Source organism: Neofelis nebulosa, chromosome X (genome assembly GCF_028018385.1).
Source record: "Neofelis nebulosa isolate mNeoNeb1 chromosome X, mNeoNeb1.pri, whole genome shotgun sequence".
NCBI lineage: Eukaryota > Metazoa > Chordata > Mammalia > Carnivora > Felidae > Neofelis > Neofelis nebulosa.
Genome location: NC_080800.1, coordinates 101,103,194 through 101,119,430, shown reverse-complemented (window position 1 = coordinate 101,119,430; position 16,237 = coordinate 101,103,194). Strand labels below are relative to the sequence as shown.

Here is a 16,237-nt window from a genome sequence, read left to right as displayed (position 1 = left end):
TTTCCATATCTCCTTCCTTTGCTATTTTTGGTCTGACTTAGGCAAGCAACATCAAAAGAAGAAAATCCAGCCTCTCAAACTGATATGCTCTAAACTTCCATCCACACATCACCCTTAATTAAAAGAACTCAGAAAAATCACAGCTGGGAGAGCTCAACTGGCACCACATTCTTCCTCGTCTAAGTGGAGATTCCAGGAGCCACTTTTCCACTCTCCCACTCTCAACACACTAAAATAGACTTTACATTTGACAAAAGGTTGTTCTTTCCTTCAAGCCAGCGAGTGCCAAGGTTATCATATTACTATCCATGCTGCTTTTCCCCAAGCATATCTAGTTCAGATAAAAAAAAAAAAATCAGAACGGGTCATGTCCTTCTGGATGATTCGACGCAATGATGGCATGATGGCACCTAATGCTGTGTACGCGCTGGCTTTGGGGACATCAGGTCAACTCTTTCTCCTGTGCTTTGCCCCAAAGCAAATCCCTATGCCTGAGGCAGCACTGTGAGTAGTCAAAAGTGACCCTATCAGGCCTGGTTTCAGCTCCAGACCCACAGATGGTGCACACGAGTATGGAGGGCTTTAGGGACGGCCACAGATGGGAAGAATGTCTTCCACAGTTTGGTTTTGACTAATCCTATTCCTTTCCACTTACCAACCCCCGCAGTGCTCCATGTTAATAACAGCTACCACGTATTGAACACTTACTAGATGCCAGGCATCACATTAAATGTTTCACATGGATGATCTCAGTTAATCTTCCCAATAATTTTATAAGGCAGTTACTGTTACATTCATCTTCATTTCACAGATGAGGAAAGTGAGGTTCAGAAAGGGTAAGTAATTTTACCAAGGTCATATAACTAGTAAGAGACAGAGTGAGATTCGAATGCAGGCATTCCAGTTTGGAGTCATTCTTTGTCCTCTGGTCGCTCCCAAACAAAGTGGGAGAAACAGCAACCCCTTGCTCCAGAGAGTTTTGTGAAACCCAAGGGCCGGCAGGGAGTGTAGGAAGAGCTTGGTAACTCTGGGTCTCTTTACCCAGGGGCAAGCTCAACTTTCCCGTTGTTGTTTTTTTATCGTCATGGTTTACAGATCTACAGGCAGTAGAGGGAAGAACTGGGGACAGTAAAAGTTGGGATTGACAGGAACCAGGAGGTCAAAGGGGTCAAAGGGCACCCTGAGGAACCCTTGCGCAAAGTGGACGCAAAGGGCTTTGAGTGATCTTTACTCAAAGGGCTGACTAGACTCAGAGATGTGCCAGAAGTGGGTCACCACTGAGCTGTCATCATCTGGATGGCAAGGGACTAAAAGGATTAGGCTAAAAGGATTAGCAAATGCTAAGTGTCACCAGGAAGTAGGAAGGACTATGGCAAGAGGAATATGATGCATGCGTGCCAGGACGCTGCCCGCTTTAGAAAAGAAAGGGCTGTATGGAGGGCCTCTCTCCTCAGTTCCTGGGGCTCTGGTCTCTAAGACCCTTGGAGAAATCTCACCCAACGATGGGCCAACAGTGCCCAAGGATATGAAGGGGCTCCCTCCAAGAAGGCCCTGAGCAGTTCCTTGCTGCTTTTCCTTGAATCCCTCAGCGGGCAGCCCCGTGTCTAAGAGAAGCTTTAGGGCCTGGCTGAAGCGCCAGCCCCCTGGGAGAGTGGCCCATGTGTTTCCTTCTGAGAGTCTCACGGATGCCTCCTGGGCCTTTGGAAAGTCAGGGGGACTACTTGTGTCCTATGCGCACAACGCGCCGTCACAAAAGAGCAGAAAGGATGACTCATCTTTGTGATTGGAAGTAGATGGACTTGGAGGCAAAGAATCCCATTCGTTTGGGAAAAAAGACTCCAGGTCTTCCCTTGGACCCTTAGTCTGTAGATTATGCAGAAAAATGCATCTCTGAGTTCTTTGACCACAGAGCATCTGAGTAGGTGTCGTTCCCCAGAGACACACTGGACGGGCAAGTCCGGATGCATGGTGGAGGGATGCAGCGGGTCACGGTGGGGGGCTAGTGATCTGAAGGGGTGCTGTGATGGCTTTCATGGCAGGAAAACAGAATTTTGGGTTCTGGGAAGAGCTGAGCACTATAGAAAGTCTCAGACTGGGGTGGCTGTTCAGGAAGGAAATCTGGTCCGTCAAGGGACACGAGGTCATAAGAGGTTTCTGTTTTCAGGACTAAAAGCTCAAAGGATTTTAAACTCATGATTATGTTGATAATAATAATATCCAGTATATGCCAGGCACTATTTGAAGTACTTTATGTGGACTTACAAAGTGTCTCATTTTGACACTCTCCACAACCCTATGAGGTGAAGACTATTACTACCCCCATTTTATAACTGGGAAATCTGAGGCACAGCGGAGTTAAGTGAACTTGCCCCAAGGTCTCACAGCTAGTAAGTGGAAGAGGTGAGATGGTAAGCAAGGAAAGGCCACCACTGGCTAGGAGCACTGGTTTTGGTTCTATTGGTTTGGGTTCAAGGATTTAATAGTTTTATGGTAGTCCTGTAAAGCCAGAAAATAGATCAATATAAAGAGAAATTTCTAGATGTAGACAAAGAATTTGAGGGGCTTCATTCTGGATGATCTTTCCTAGGTAAGAAATGTCAGTGAGACTGTGACTAGAAGACTGTGACTAATTTCTAGAAATTAGACAAGACTGAATGAGAGGATGTCAAAAATGGAAGCCTCCTTAGAGATCATCCAGAAGAACCTCCCCATTTTACCAATGATAAAAACCACAACCTGAGAGCTACACTGCTAATCCCCCTACAGCATACACTCCTTTCCAAGGGCCATAAGAAATATGGTATCTCAAATGTTAGGTTTTCTGTAATTTACTCTATAAGACTACAACATCAATTGTGTGGTGTAGATGTGGGCTATTTAGTCTGAATCTACACCCTTAAGGGGGTCAGTTACTCTTACCGGAAAATACACAGTGCAGGTGTGGTTATCTAGCATTTGAAAATTCCAGTCAAGAAGTAGTTCTACAAGCACTTCGGGTATCTTTGTCTCTAATGAACACCAGAGGCTTTTAAAATTAACTTTAAATTTCTCATTGGTGACCTCAGTGGTGTTCAATATATGTTGATCGGCTAGAAATATGGCAGAGGTGTTCCCAAACCAGCAGAAAGAAGACATAAGAATCTAACAAGCTCTATAGTGTTCTTCCTTACAAATGGTACCCTGGACTTAATTCATAAGTAGTCCTGGGGGCAGCCGCTAATGAGGATTCTTGGGTACCTGCAACCCACCACTAGAATATTGTTTGTCTGCCCCAGGTGAACCTCCATGCAAGGTGCTGTTGGAGCACCTAACAGGAGAGGCAGCTGGACTTGACTGAGCCTACGGAAGAGGCTGTCCAATTATTTTTATGCCTGCCTGCTATTATTTTAATGAGAAACAGAATTTTGTCTGAGGCTTACTTTTAAATCTGATAGTGAGGTTATGGGGAGAAGACCTATAGCACTCGCTCTAACTACTGCAAGCTACTGATATCTGACAGAACATACCTAATGATTTGAGTGACCTGATTGGCTTAGGTCAATTTACGGCTCCACGCAACGAACTATACGTCTCTAGTTTGGACCCAGGTCTAAAGTTAGCAAGCCTCTGTCTTGGGGTGTATGGGAAGCTCCTACGCTGGGTGATTGTTGGCAGAGCCCCACTTGACCCGGTGACCTCCCGTTTGTGGATCTGGGATTTGCATTGGCAGAATCTAAGCCGTTTCCCCTATAGCACCTCCTGACCGGCGGAGCACTTGGCAATGACCCTGTGTGAGCTTTCTGCTCTTGCTGCAGGCCTCAGCATTGCCCGGAGGAAGGTTAGTCAAGGTTGGTCAACCGTGAAAGGCCACTGGATATACAGTACATGCACATAGGACCATAAGTATGTGCACAGAAGAGAGAAAGTTCTGGCATATTGAGGTATCTTGACGTCACGCTAAGAGGAGATGGTCAACTAGGTTTTTTGTGAGAAAGAGATTTTCTGGATTTCTCAGTACCTTTTTAAAAAAAATTTTAATGTCTTGTTTATTTTTGAGAGAGAGAGAGAGAGAGAGAGAGCGCATGAGCGAGTGGGGGAGGGGCAGAGAGAGAGAGAGGGAGACACAGAACGAAGCAGGCTCCGGGCTCTGAGCCATCGGCACAGAGCCCGCTGTGGGGCTTGAACTCACGCACTGAGATCATGACCTGAGCTAATTTGGACGCTTAACTGAGCCACCCAGGTGCTCCTGGTTTTCTCAGTACTTTTAACTAGGAGTTAATAGAACTTCCCTCAACGAGTAACTTTGGAGCTAGAGGAAGGGGGATAGTGTAGTGCAGGGGGCAGAGACTCACCTTCGCCCAGTTTTGCTGGTCCCCAGTTTTTTTAAAAATTGGATAGGAGTGTCTTCAGGTAGGGACATGGACTGTCCAGATTGCCACAGGCCCCACCATGCCACACCTGGCCCAATTTACACATTTGTGCCATCCACCTGGCCCCTGTAATCGTCTGAGGTTCCCACCCCAGCTGAAATGGAGTCCAGGCTCCAGAGGCAGAAATACCTCAGCTAGAATCCTGGCTTCACTAATTAGCTACCTGTGTCACCTGAAGCCAGTTGCTTATGTAGACTGTGAACCACCTGATTCCTCTTCGCTAAAATGAAGGTGAGAGTATCTCCTTTCTAGCAATGTCGTGATGATTCCATGAGGTCAGGCAGGTAGAAGGCTTAATGCCATGTGGTCTACATGGTATGGGTTCCGTGAATGATAGTTATTATTATTAGTGTAATGATAGCCCTGGTTTTAGATTTGTTGATAGCAAGGATAGCACAATGAATAACATATAAACCGCGGTACATCTGCTTGTGAACACACGGGCTGGCATCTGCCATGACATCTAGCTTCTGGCACGGCTAAGGACCAGTCGTGAGCTAACAAGCAAAGAAGAGAAGCAGCACTGTCAAAAAGAAAACCATTGCAAAGAGCAGTTTTGCTTTGTTTACCTCAGAGACCGTGACTTGAGGCTAGTTGGAGTCCTTTCAAGTTTGGATTTCCAACCCAAGAGCCTCTCGCTAACGCTTGCGTGGGCCAACAGCCCCTCACTTACTCACAGAAGTAACGTATGTGAACGTGCCTGAACCTAAGAGCCTGGTGCTTAGTGGGTCCTCAACAAATGTGCTATCTGAATCCATAGGTCTCTGTTTATGCTACGAGGGCCAATTAAACTAGTGATTCCCAAACTGAGTGTCCTTTAGGATCACCCATAGAGCTTGTGTTTTGTTTTGTTTCGTTTTGTTTTTTTAAAAAAGGCCTATCCTCATATTTTCTAATTTAAAACATCTGGAATGTGACCTAGCAAACCGTATGTTTAAAAAGCATCTCTGGTGATTCTGATGCAAGTGGTCCAACTCAAGAAATACTGTTTTCAGCTAGCCAACAAGTAGCTTTGGAAATCGTGAAATAGAAGAATATTTGAGACTCTGTAACAGGTTCTGGCTGACTGTGGATGTTGGCAGCCTTTCTACCTTACATGTATAAAGGTGTTCACCCACTCAGAGACCCACACCCACGTGGGCACAATTACTCCTCTGCAAGCTGGGTTCGGATCCCTTCCTGTCTCATTCATTGCTGGTAGCCTGATCCCTTTCTGGGCAGCTGCAAGAATGAGGCCCCCGTTGCAATGAGTAATTGGCAAGGTAGATCAGCCAATCATGGATAATTGAAAGGGAACTATTTTTGATTGCAGCATTTTTAAAAGGGTTTTTAAAATCCTCACCATCCCTCATCACAAACTGGTTTTACTTCCGAAAATATCCCACAGTAATTGTGGGGAATCTAGAGGCTGAGATCATCTGTTGCAGCAAACAACCATTCGTGAAAGAGACGACAGACCCACCACTATCAAAAGGGTGCGACTTGAAGGGTCAAAGGCAACTAAAAAATCTTAGGGAGTAAGCTACCAGAATTTATCCATGGAGAAAGTCAAATGTTGCAAAATAGGTGAAGTGTATTTGAGGGACTCTTCCTCATCTTCAAGACTATCTCAGTGCCCCCTGAATGCCCACCATCCATTTGATGCCCCACTTTCTTGGGAAGGAGTCTTGTTTTGGTCCACTTACCTGTCTCGGAAAACCTCCTCTAAGGATTCTTCCAGGTAATAATAGGTGGTAACCTGATCAAAGAATTCTGGTTGAAATACTAATGGCTGATAAGGATTTAAGTCATTCACTTTCAGTTAGCATGCTTGCACAGGCCTAAGTGCGGTGATGCAAATGAATGAGTTTGTGGAATTTCAGACTAATGGCAGACTGCTGAAGGGGGGCAATATTTGGGGTAAAATTTGGCAGTCTTCAAATGACACTGAGTAAGCTTCCTGTGACTTCCCTGGAACAGCCCTCAGCTTAGATATGTTGGAAAGTGACATCACTTCCCTTTCCTGCCCTCTACCTCGCCATGTGGTCTTGGCACCAGCCTCAAAAATGAAGTCGAGTTTTCAAGTTGTTAGGGAACCGGGCAGAATTCGGGTTGTGGTGTACTTCTGGATTCTCACCCCGTTGAAGGGAAGTCAGACAGCTGAAGAGCAGACCCAGAGAAGCAAAGTGGAAAGGCAGTTGTAACTCCATGCCAACCTTAACTCTCTCGGGCAGGTTGCTTCTTAAAAGGGACACTTTGGGGTGTGGCAAGGAGCCAAGACTCTGTCATCCTGGCTCATGAGCTGCCTCCTCTCTCAGCCTGCCTTCCAGTGTCTTCCAAATCCCCACAAAAAGCAACTCTATGTAGACGCTCTCATCAGACATCTAATCCTGCCGCCTATAGACATGGCTGAAACGGACACAGGGTTGTTGGGAGTATGATAGGGACATCCCAGAGCCAGAATGGGCCAGCTGCGTCCCTTACAGAACCTTCTTTGGAAGGCAAAGAGGAACAGATCTGAGTAAGAGCTTGTCTGCCAGACCCTTTTTCCTTGGGTAATCACAGTCTCCCTGCTCTGGTCTCTTTTTACTCAGAGTGGTTTGAGTCCTGGCAGCATTGGCATTCCCTCGGAGTCTGCTAGAAATGCGAATTCTTGGACCCTACCGGGGACCTACTACTGAGTCAGGAGCTTCATTTTAACAAGATTCCCAGGTGACTGGTGCATACACGGAAGGTTGAGAAGTGCTGTTCTAGACCGAACCGTGTGTCACAGGGTTAAGGGGTCATTACCCGCTGTGTTTCCTCTCCACCTCCCTCCAGAGCTACCACTTCGCGTCTGTGAGGGGGATGCTGCTGTGTAATCATGGCATTCCACGTGCCATCCCAGGGAAAGGCAACTTGCAGGATGAGACTTTTCGGCCTCCTCACCACCTCTCTCCCCTCCTCGGACCTCTGTTTCATGCGGGCACATCTCCTGGCAGTGCCCACACAGGCACCTTTGGATTCTACAGCAGCCTCCTTTTTTTTTCTTTTGGTAGTACATATAAAAAGTTTACCCTTTTTCAGACCATTTAATTGAGGTATGGTTGACATGAAAAAGGCTGTATATATTTATTTCTTTAATAAAACGAATCCTTACCAACCGTGGCTGCTCCCCAAGGCCAAGTTCAACATGCTGAAGCTGCACCTGCCCCGTGCCATGGGTGTACTTACACCGAACCTACTATGTGCAAGTCTGCACATAGGTCTTCCATGACCAGGGCCAGCTGATCTTTGCTTTGGGTAGAGTGAACAGCCACCCCGTGCATCATGTCCAGAAACACGCCCATGTGAGTATCTTTCGTTCCTCGAAACTGAGGCATTATGGTTCCCATAGTCTCTGGTTTTGCGGCAAATATTCCCCGTTAGGTATACTAACCCCTTATCAGCCACTTTCAGCTAGATTCCTGTATTAGATAAAATGCTGTCACCCCTAGAGTACAGGCCCTCAACAGGATGGATCAAGAACAGAGATATTCTGACAGAGAAGGAGCATTGGGTCTGGAAAAGTCCGGAGCGGAGAACAGTCGCTAGTTAAGTTTACTGGGGATGGGATGCCAGAATCAGGGCCCACCCGGGGACTGGCAAAATGGTGTGGGCTAGGCACACAGAGCAGGATGGGGAAATTATGGCAAGAGAAGAAAAGGCAGAAGTGTGAAACAGGACAAATTCGGTCTTGTGTTCACCTTTTGCTAAGTACTAACCCCTTTTCGGAGGGTGGGGGTTGCTGCCCTAGCTCAAGGCTCATCCCACACACAGGCTGAGGCTATTTGTAGCTCTACGTCTGGAGCCCAGACACTTCCCGAGCAGGGGGTTCCTTTTGTGTCTGCACAACTCCTACGCTCTTGCTGAAGAACACCCAGCGCCCCCACCTAGGGTTTTAACTGCACCCTCCTGCGGACATTTTGTCTAATCAGATCCAAAGTATCAAAGCCAGAGGAAGAAACTCAACACGGGATTTACTGTAACGGACCAGGTAAAAGTAGGTAGATATATTCCCGACCCTCAGAGAAGACAGAAAGTTGTGTGAAAGGCCCTTCAGATAGCTCTGTAGTCTCAGGCTAAGAAGTTCAAAGTTAAGTCATCTGGACAAGCATGTTTACGCTCTCCCCCAAAGTTACAAATTCTATCTTCTAAAATTCTGGCCCTCTCTGAAAATCCATGCTGTCTTTTAATCCTTTAACCCACCATATAAGAATGACAAATCTCTTATCCACAAAAGAAGACTGATAACAACGCTTGGGTGGCTTCATTTATTTTCCAGTCCCTTAAAATAAAAGCAGCCAATCACCTCTGCCTACCCATAATAATGACATCTTGAAACAAATACATCAGGAGCCAAAAACAGAGAATAAAAATCCCAACCAGCCCCCCACTATTCTCATTCAATCTTGGGGAGCTGGGGATGGAGATGCAGGTTTAAAGAAACCTCAGCTAGAGGCCGAAGTGGGGGGATGTGGAAAACTAGTTTTCATTTTAAGGAAAAAAGTTCAATTTGCTGAGAGGAAGAAAAACCGTGGCTCCTTTGGCTGTGAGCGCAGAGAGAGAACAATAGTTTTCTTTGTTCTTTCCTCTTAAACGCTTCCTGTCCGTCCCCCGCCCCCATTTAGTAGATCAACAGGAAGCTGCCTTCTAGGGGAGGTGGTACACTTTGCTGGAAACTCACCTTTACAGCCTGCTGATTGCCATCTATTTTTATGGCCCAAATGAACAGCATCACCTTCCTCCCTCCTCTCCACATAAAAAATAGATTTAAAAAAAACCCATAATAAACCTTGTGAGAAGGTGACTTAAGTCTGACTGGCACCACGGAGGCGACCTCTCCGTGCTTCAGTGGGCTAAGCCAGCTGGCCAGAGGGGCGGAGAGGTGAGCTAAGCCAGTGAGCTTACTGAAGACTGGCCAGCAGACAGAGGACAGGGACAGCAGCAAAGAGGGGGAACTAGGGATGGGAGGTAGAGCTGGAGCGGTCGACATTGGTTAGTATAATGAAGATCTGTTTGAGGACTGGAGCAGGTCTTCGCCCTGGTTCCAGAGAATACGTGAAAAAGACCAACACGAAAACAAAACAGACCCCGCCAAAGAGCAGAGAATCAGATAGGGGACACGTTGCCTTCCCAAACGGACCTAAACAGTTAAATGGATCCTGGCAATTAGAATAATTAGATAATTAGATTGTGACTCTGTGGGCAAAGAGACGGAAACCTGTCTCAGCTAAGTACACTTGGTAGCGAAATGCGCTCAGTTATGAAAGGAGCATGCTCTCAGCAGGTATATTTCACAGGGCTTGGGGAGAAAAAATTAATGGAATAAAAATTTGCAGCTGATGAGTTAGATTTAGGCAGCCAAAGGGATTTTGCCTGGGGCTCCATTAGAGCCTGCGCTCCCAAGTCCCACTATCACTATTGCGCCTCCATCAACAGATTTTTATTTAAGCCAATGCGTTTAGAGCACAATTCCGTGGTGAATAACCTTTAAGGTTACATTTGCCTTTTCCTTGCTTCTTGCAAACAGTGCGTAATCCACGAGCACATTTGTTGGCTGTAAAGGTGTACAACAGCAATTTTTGCAATGACAGTGCGGAGAGGGAATATGAGATCTGTGTGCTAATGAGCTGACACTGCAGAGGCTGGGGCGATGTCGTGTGGAGCACACCACAAGTGCACAGCAGCAAGACACAGGAGGGGACTTCAAGGGAATCGGGGGCGGTTCCGAGGAACCGGGGCAGCAAAGCTACGCAAATGAGACATGGCCCTCCCTTGGTATTACCACATCCCCCAAAGCCCTAGAACGATCAAATTTGGTTTTTAAAGAACAGACATGTAACTCACAATGTGTGTGCACATCTCTTTTCATATATACTGATTGGGTGTGAGGGTGCCCCTGTTTGTGCGTTTGAATGCACGTATCCTCAAATCATGATTTTCACACCATCCCTCTTTCTGGGGTCATCTAGCTAAACTGAAAAATAAGACTGCAAACTCGATGAATTCCTATGAAATGGGAACATGTTCTCCAAAACAGAGGAGGCTTTTGTATACACTTCAATTCACCTCTGAACTGAGACCCCAAATGAACCACCCTTCAAAGCCAAAGAGGCTTTTATTGGCCTCTTAAGACATAGAGCGAAGTTGGAGTCTGTCTTAAGTAAACCTCTTGGGGGTGGTGCAAAAAAAAATTGGTTACTGGTGAAGAATAGTCTTTAACTGATGCCTGGGACTCATTGCTAGGAAGCCTCCTGGAAACATTGGGGGAGGGGATGCAGAGGGAGAGAGGAGAGGAGGGACACATCCAGAAAACATTACCCTTTGTTTATTCTCTCAGTGTTTGTTTACCTGCATACCTCTACCCTGGAAAGTGTGTGCCTGACCAACGATTGGGGATGAAGGGACTATCATGGGAAGAAATCAATTCTAGTGCTAGGATAGGCTGAAACTAGGAATTCTGAATGGGGACAGGGACAAGTTCCTTTAATTTTTGCCATCCTGTTCCATAGTGAACCAGATAGGAGAGGTGACTGACCAGATTTGGACTCATCAGGGATTTACTTGAATTCTTCCTAGGTCTCCAGGAAGGGGCAGGATAAAAAAGCTAGGGGTTTCTCCTCCGTACAATAGTGCGGTCAGTTGGAAGACTGGAACCTGGGGTCCCTGCCAGGCCCCGATACTGAACTAGTATTGTTATGCCAGTATGTCTATTTCCATGAGAAAAAGAACAATTAAGGCCACAGGCCAGGGCGGGGGTGGGGGGGGTGGGGGGGGAAATGAGATACACCTCCAGGGATTCCAAGGCCCCTTGAAATGCTTGTTTTCAGCATTCAGAGACTATCTGCCTGTGGTTGGACTAGTCCTCTTTCTCATACTAAGCTTCTAGGCAGCAGCTGCCCGGAGACAGCTTTGAGATCTGGCCCCCATTCAATGATTGTGACATTCAGAGAGGAACTGTTTCAGGGACCAGAGAAGATGGTAGCTTTCCTCCTCTGTCTTCTGAGCTGTAAAGTCTGAGAGTGCAACAGGCAGCTGGGTACACATCACTGGTTTCTGGATATTTCTCCTGTGTGTGTGTGTCTTTGTGTGCATATATGTGTATTTGGCATAACTAAGAGCAAGGTCACTGTTTTGTTTTGTCTTTCTTGTTGTCCAGTGAGCCACACCCACTATCCCACATAACCTAGCCTTGTAAGCTTATAAACGGAAGTGCTGTGGATTTGGGGGCTACGGGGGTCACTCTGTTTCTTTTCCTACCCCATGGTTGTTCCTTTATTGCCTGGGAGGTTAAGACATCAATGCACCTCGACACTGATATGAATATGAATGACTTAGTGCCTAGATTGTTCTCAAACCGAGCTGTTCACAGGGCAAGGATCACTTCATTATTGCTCCCTGGTAGGGTTCCATGGCCTTTGGCAGGTGGGTGTCAATCTGATTGGACCATAGAAAAACAGGACCAAAAACCTTGGAAATCAATCATTCCTAAGAAGTCAATTGGCACTCTTATCCCAGTCCTCATCAGTGGAAAGACACTAAAGTGAGTTGAAGTAAATATTATTCATTATTAATAGTAAATCCTGCTAGTTTTATGTATTTGGCTTTAAATCTGTTCTAATTGATACTTAGGAAGCTGCATTTGAGATTCAGCCTCTTGACAAGATCACAGTGCTGCAGGATTAAGAGTCAGATGTGTGTTGTAAGTGCTGTAGCGACAGGCTGGGATTACTGAAATAAGATGCAAAGTATAGACAGACATTTTGTAACTTTCACACTTAGCTGGAATTAATAAGTTCCTATTTTTGTCAATGTCGGAAAGCCAATGAATGTCAAATACAGAGTATCTCAGAACATGTTCATATAAGGATCTGTACCTTCAGCTAAAATTTTCTTAAAGCTGATAAGTGTCACATTTCTTGAAAGTACCTCACCCCATCCCCTTGACCTAAGTCTTCAAACCCAAGGAACCTGTGCCCTTGGTGACCCTTACAACAGTTTTTGGAAGCGACACATCCTTTGAGACACAAGAATTTGAAGGAAGTTATATACAAAGTTTCACCCAACCAACCAAATACCACTTCTCTCTTAAAATAAAATTCAAAAATTCCAAATGCCAAACTACGCCAGCCATAAAAGCAAAACATATTTATGCCATCATCAGCCTCACTGTTGTGAAAACTTTGTAAAATCAGCTTAGATGAAGAACCATCAGTCTTTCCCATAAAACATTCCATTCAAGAAAAAAACTGTGTCCAACAGGCTATTGGTCATTTGGGATCCCATGGTTTTGCCTCTCAAAATGTCCCCTTTCCAGAGGGACAATCACAGAGCACAGCTAGATATTTCAGAAACAGCTTTGGGGCTGATGAAATTCCTCCCTTTTCATATTCAGGTTTTCAGCTGTATGCCCCCTCCACCTTTTGCTCTAAGAACTGTGTGGGCCTTAAGAATCAGGGGGTGAACAACACTAGAGGAGACAGAAGTAGCTTTCCAAATAGTAAGCTGAGCACTGTCTTCTCCCTTCCCCTCCGTTTGCCAGGCGTTCATCACTTGTAATGAGTTTGTTGTCTTATCAGTTCCTATCAGAGCTCTCACAGTAAGAGAGGTGATATTATAGGACAGAAAGAGGCCAGGGAACCCAGCCTGATCTGTGCCTCAAGGTCACTTGTTTGCAGAATTTCTCATATTTGGCTCCTAAATATTAGGCGATTGTCAAATTCAGCTCGTTCCTACAGCCAGGCTCTAGCTTTATCAGTCAAGTAATGTACATCCTGAATTAACTCAATCAAGAGGTTTCTTTTTATTTTTATCCCATCTGAAGAAATCTCCCTGAACAGCCATGCTATTTTTTCTTTCTTTATTTTTCCAGCCTAAAGAGGGAAGGGGGAGGGTGTGGGGGAGGGAACGCCAGTTTGCGGGGGGGGGGGGGGGGGGGGGATAAAACTTTCGCATCTGACAGTATTCACAACAGAGTTTTGTGCCCTACCTCAAGTCCCTCAGCAGGATCCTATGGAGTTGATTTAGGTCGCATGAAACCTGGATTGACTAGGGCCCGTACAAGGTCTACTGAGGCAATCACCACCACCCCCAGCACACACGCAGACCCCAAGTCCCACAAGCAAAATACAAATGCGGTCCCCAAGGTCCCAAAGGGAGGAAAAGCAGATCTACTTACAAGCATTAGTCACAGAAAAACTATTGGAAGAATCCAAGTGATCTACGTGGTAATTCAAATGGAAGGGCTTCTCCGTGGTGTTCTGGTTGGTGTTGTATAACTGCACGGCAAAGCGGAAAGCGCTGTGCTCCTGCACCGTGTTTCTCATGAAAAGTCCACCTATAAGCAAAAGGAACCGAGATTTGGCTTGTGCACCCCCCCCCCCCAGGACCGGTTAGAAATTGGGGAGCGCTACAGACAGGCGATATCTCTCAATGGTACCGGGCTGTGCGGTGATTATTGATTTTCAACCTGTGTGTCTTTCTAGACTCTTGTGAACTCAAATTTTGGCCAAGAGAAACCTGGTTTTCCTCCTGACTTGAAGAGGAAAAGAAGAGGCTGGGAGAAGGGGGAAAGGGGACAGACGGGAGAAGGGGCTGCTTTGGAGTCGGACGACGGAACCAACATCGGGACTTGGTTTTTTCTCGGGCAGTAGCTTCCTCTCCACTTCTCTCCCCCCCGCCCCACCTCCTACCCCGACGCCCATCTCCACAAGCTGGTTCATCTTTTCCTGGTGCAACGGGAAGGATTGGGCAGAAAAACAATTCCATTCCCCGTGCTGCCCCGTCCTGTTCCCCATAGCCATTCCCCCCCCTCCCCCAGGACAATACAGGGGTCTGGTTCAGTAATGGCAACAATTCTAACTTCCGGACTTGTAAATCCAAGACAGAAGCCGAGAGAACTCTCTCCCAGCGCCCAGGAGCCGGGCTCCAGCCAGACACAGCGGCAATTCATGAATTCGTGGTCTGCGTGACTTCGCCGCCCGCTCCTCGCCTTAGCCCCCCGCCTCCTACCCCATCCGCCACCGGCCCCGGCGGCCGCCCGGGGTCCGGGCGCTCCAGGGTGGGCTTCCAGCTCCCCCAGCGCCGGTCGGTCTCCGGGAGGCGGACAGGCGGGACGGGGCGCCCTGGCGCGGCCAGACAGGCGGCATCACCCTGGGACAACTTCCAGCCGCGGCACGCACGCCATGGCAAAGTCCAGAGCAGCCAGCCGAAAAGCCGCGACTCTTGGCCCCTTTGCAGCCTCCCGGCCTCCTGCGTGCCTCCCCTGCTCCGCTCGGCTCGCAAAACGCGGCAGCCCACCGCTCCCACCCCCAGCCCCAGGAGACCCCTCTCCCGTCCCCGCCACTCCTCACACCCGCCGGCTCTCCGGGGGCTCAGGTGCCCTCCGATCCTGTCCGGTCCCCGGCCCCGGTCCCCTCCCCGGGCCGTGCAGGACCGGGACCCGCGGCCGCGGCAGCCCCGCCAGGGCTCCGTGCAGGGGAGCCCGGCCCGGCCGGCGGCTTGCTCTCGCTTACCGATGCTGATGGTGTTGGGGAATCCTCCGTGAGAATGACCCAAAAGCCCCAGGACTAAAAGGAAGACCGCCCGGAGCACGTTTTGCCCCATTTTCTTCTGCCTGGCCATGCTACGCCTAAAACGGAGCTGACAAGAGCATGGGCGCAACTCAGGAGTCGTCAAAATAATAATAGAAAAAGAAAAAGAATTCGCCGGCTCTTACACCCCCTCCCCTCAACTTGCTCTCGCTCACTCTTCCTTTCCACCCCACACTAGTCCTCCTCCTCCACCGCCTCCTCTCTCTCTCTCTCTCTCTCTCTCTGAATCTCGCTCTCTCTCCCTTTCTTGCTCCCTCTCGCTCACAGGCTCTCTCACACCCCCTCCCCGCCCCCCACCTCACTTCTGTCTTCACACCAATCTGGAAGGCGGGTTCATTGGCTGCAAGCTCTGTTCGCCAAAGCGATCTCTCTCCCTATCACTACGAGACAGAGAGAGAGAGAGAGAGAGAGAGAGAGAGAATGAGAGGCAGAGAGAGAATAAAAACCTAAAACACCAAACAAAACAAAAAAGACAGAACACCGAGAAACAAAACAAAACAAAACCCAAAGAAACAAAAGAGAGAGAGAGAAAGAAAAGAAATTCTAAAGAAAATCCGAGACTTTTCTTCCCCCAGAAGATGGTGGGTCTAAAGAGGGGAAAAAAGAAGGAAAGAGCGAAAAGGCTCAGCGCCGGTGAATTGGGCTCTTCCAATTGGGCCGGTAGGGGGATATTGATCAAAGTTGATCTGACGTGGAATTAAAGCCGCACACCGCTTAGCTCCACTGCAAACTGCAGCCCCGGACTGCAAAGCCTCGGCGCTGGCGTTTGTCAACACCGGAGATGGGATCGATTGAAATCCACTAGTCTTCACGTGGAACTAGCCTTTCAAGCGGCAACTGGCCCTTCAAAAAAAAAAGAAAGAAAAGCTGCATTGCCTCTGCGTTTGTGTGTCTGTCTTTAAGAAGGGGGGTCTTGGGGGGGCCGTTAGTGGTTACTCCGGAGTCTTTGTAGAGACTCGGAGAGGCAGTTCCCATCACAATGCGCCCGAATTTGCTGCGCATGCCTGGTCCCTGCCGCTCAGTTTTTACAGCAGAGCTCCGAGGGCGAGTGAACAACCCCCCTTCCACTCCCACGGCCCTGAGAGGCGAGTATCTCCCCTTGCCCAAGTGCAGAGCTGGGATTGCGGCGGGGAGAGGGCAGTGATGGGCAGTGTGGGGCTGACTGCTTTGGGGGTTGTAGAAAAGTGTGTGCGTGGAGTGGTAACTAAAAGGTTAATGAAAAGGACGCTCAGTCCC

At 47.8% G+C, this 16,237-nt stretch overlaps 1 protein-coding gene across 7 annotated transcripts in view; it reads right to left on the bottom strand.

Moving 5' to 3' along the window:
• The window catches only part of GRIA3 (glutamate ionotropic receptor AMPA type subunit 3), a 268,497-nt gene extending 252,577 nt beyond the window's left edge, over nucleotides 1-15,920 (bottom strand). For 3 of the 7 annotated variants that reach the window (XR_009257263.1, XM_058714190.1, XM_058714194.1), the window contains exons 1-2: nucleotides 14,924-15,240; nucleotides 13,588-13,746 (exon numbers count right to left, since the gene is read on the bottom strand). Coding sequence is in view for 6 of the 7 variants with exons in the window: in XM_058714190.1 (XP_058570173.1) it covers nucleotides 13,588-13,746; nucleotides 14,924-15,032 (268 nt within the window). In the remaining variant the exon portion in view is untranslated. Of the gene's footprint in view, nucleotides 1-13,587; nucleotides 13,747-14,923; nucleotides 15,241-15,298; nucleotides 15,653-15,712 lie in introns of those variants that run through there. The other 4 variants (XM_058714193.1, XM_058714191.1, XM_058714192.1 and 1 more) reach the window with 4 other exon arrangements.
• Nucleotides 15,921-16,237: the final 317 nt, after the last annotated feature.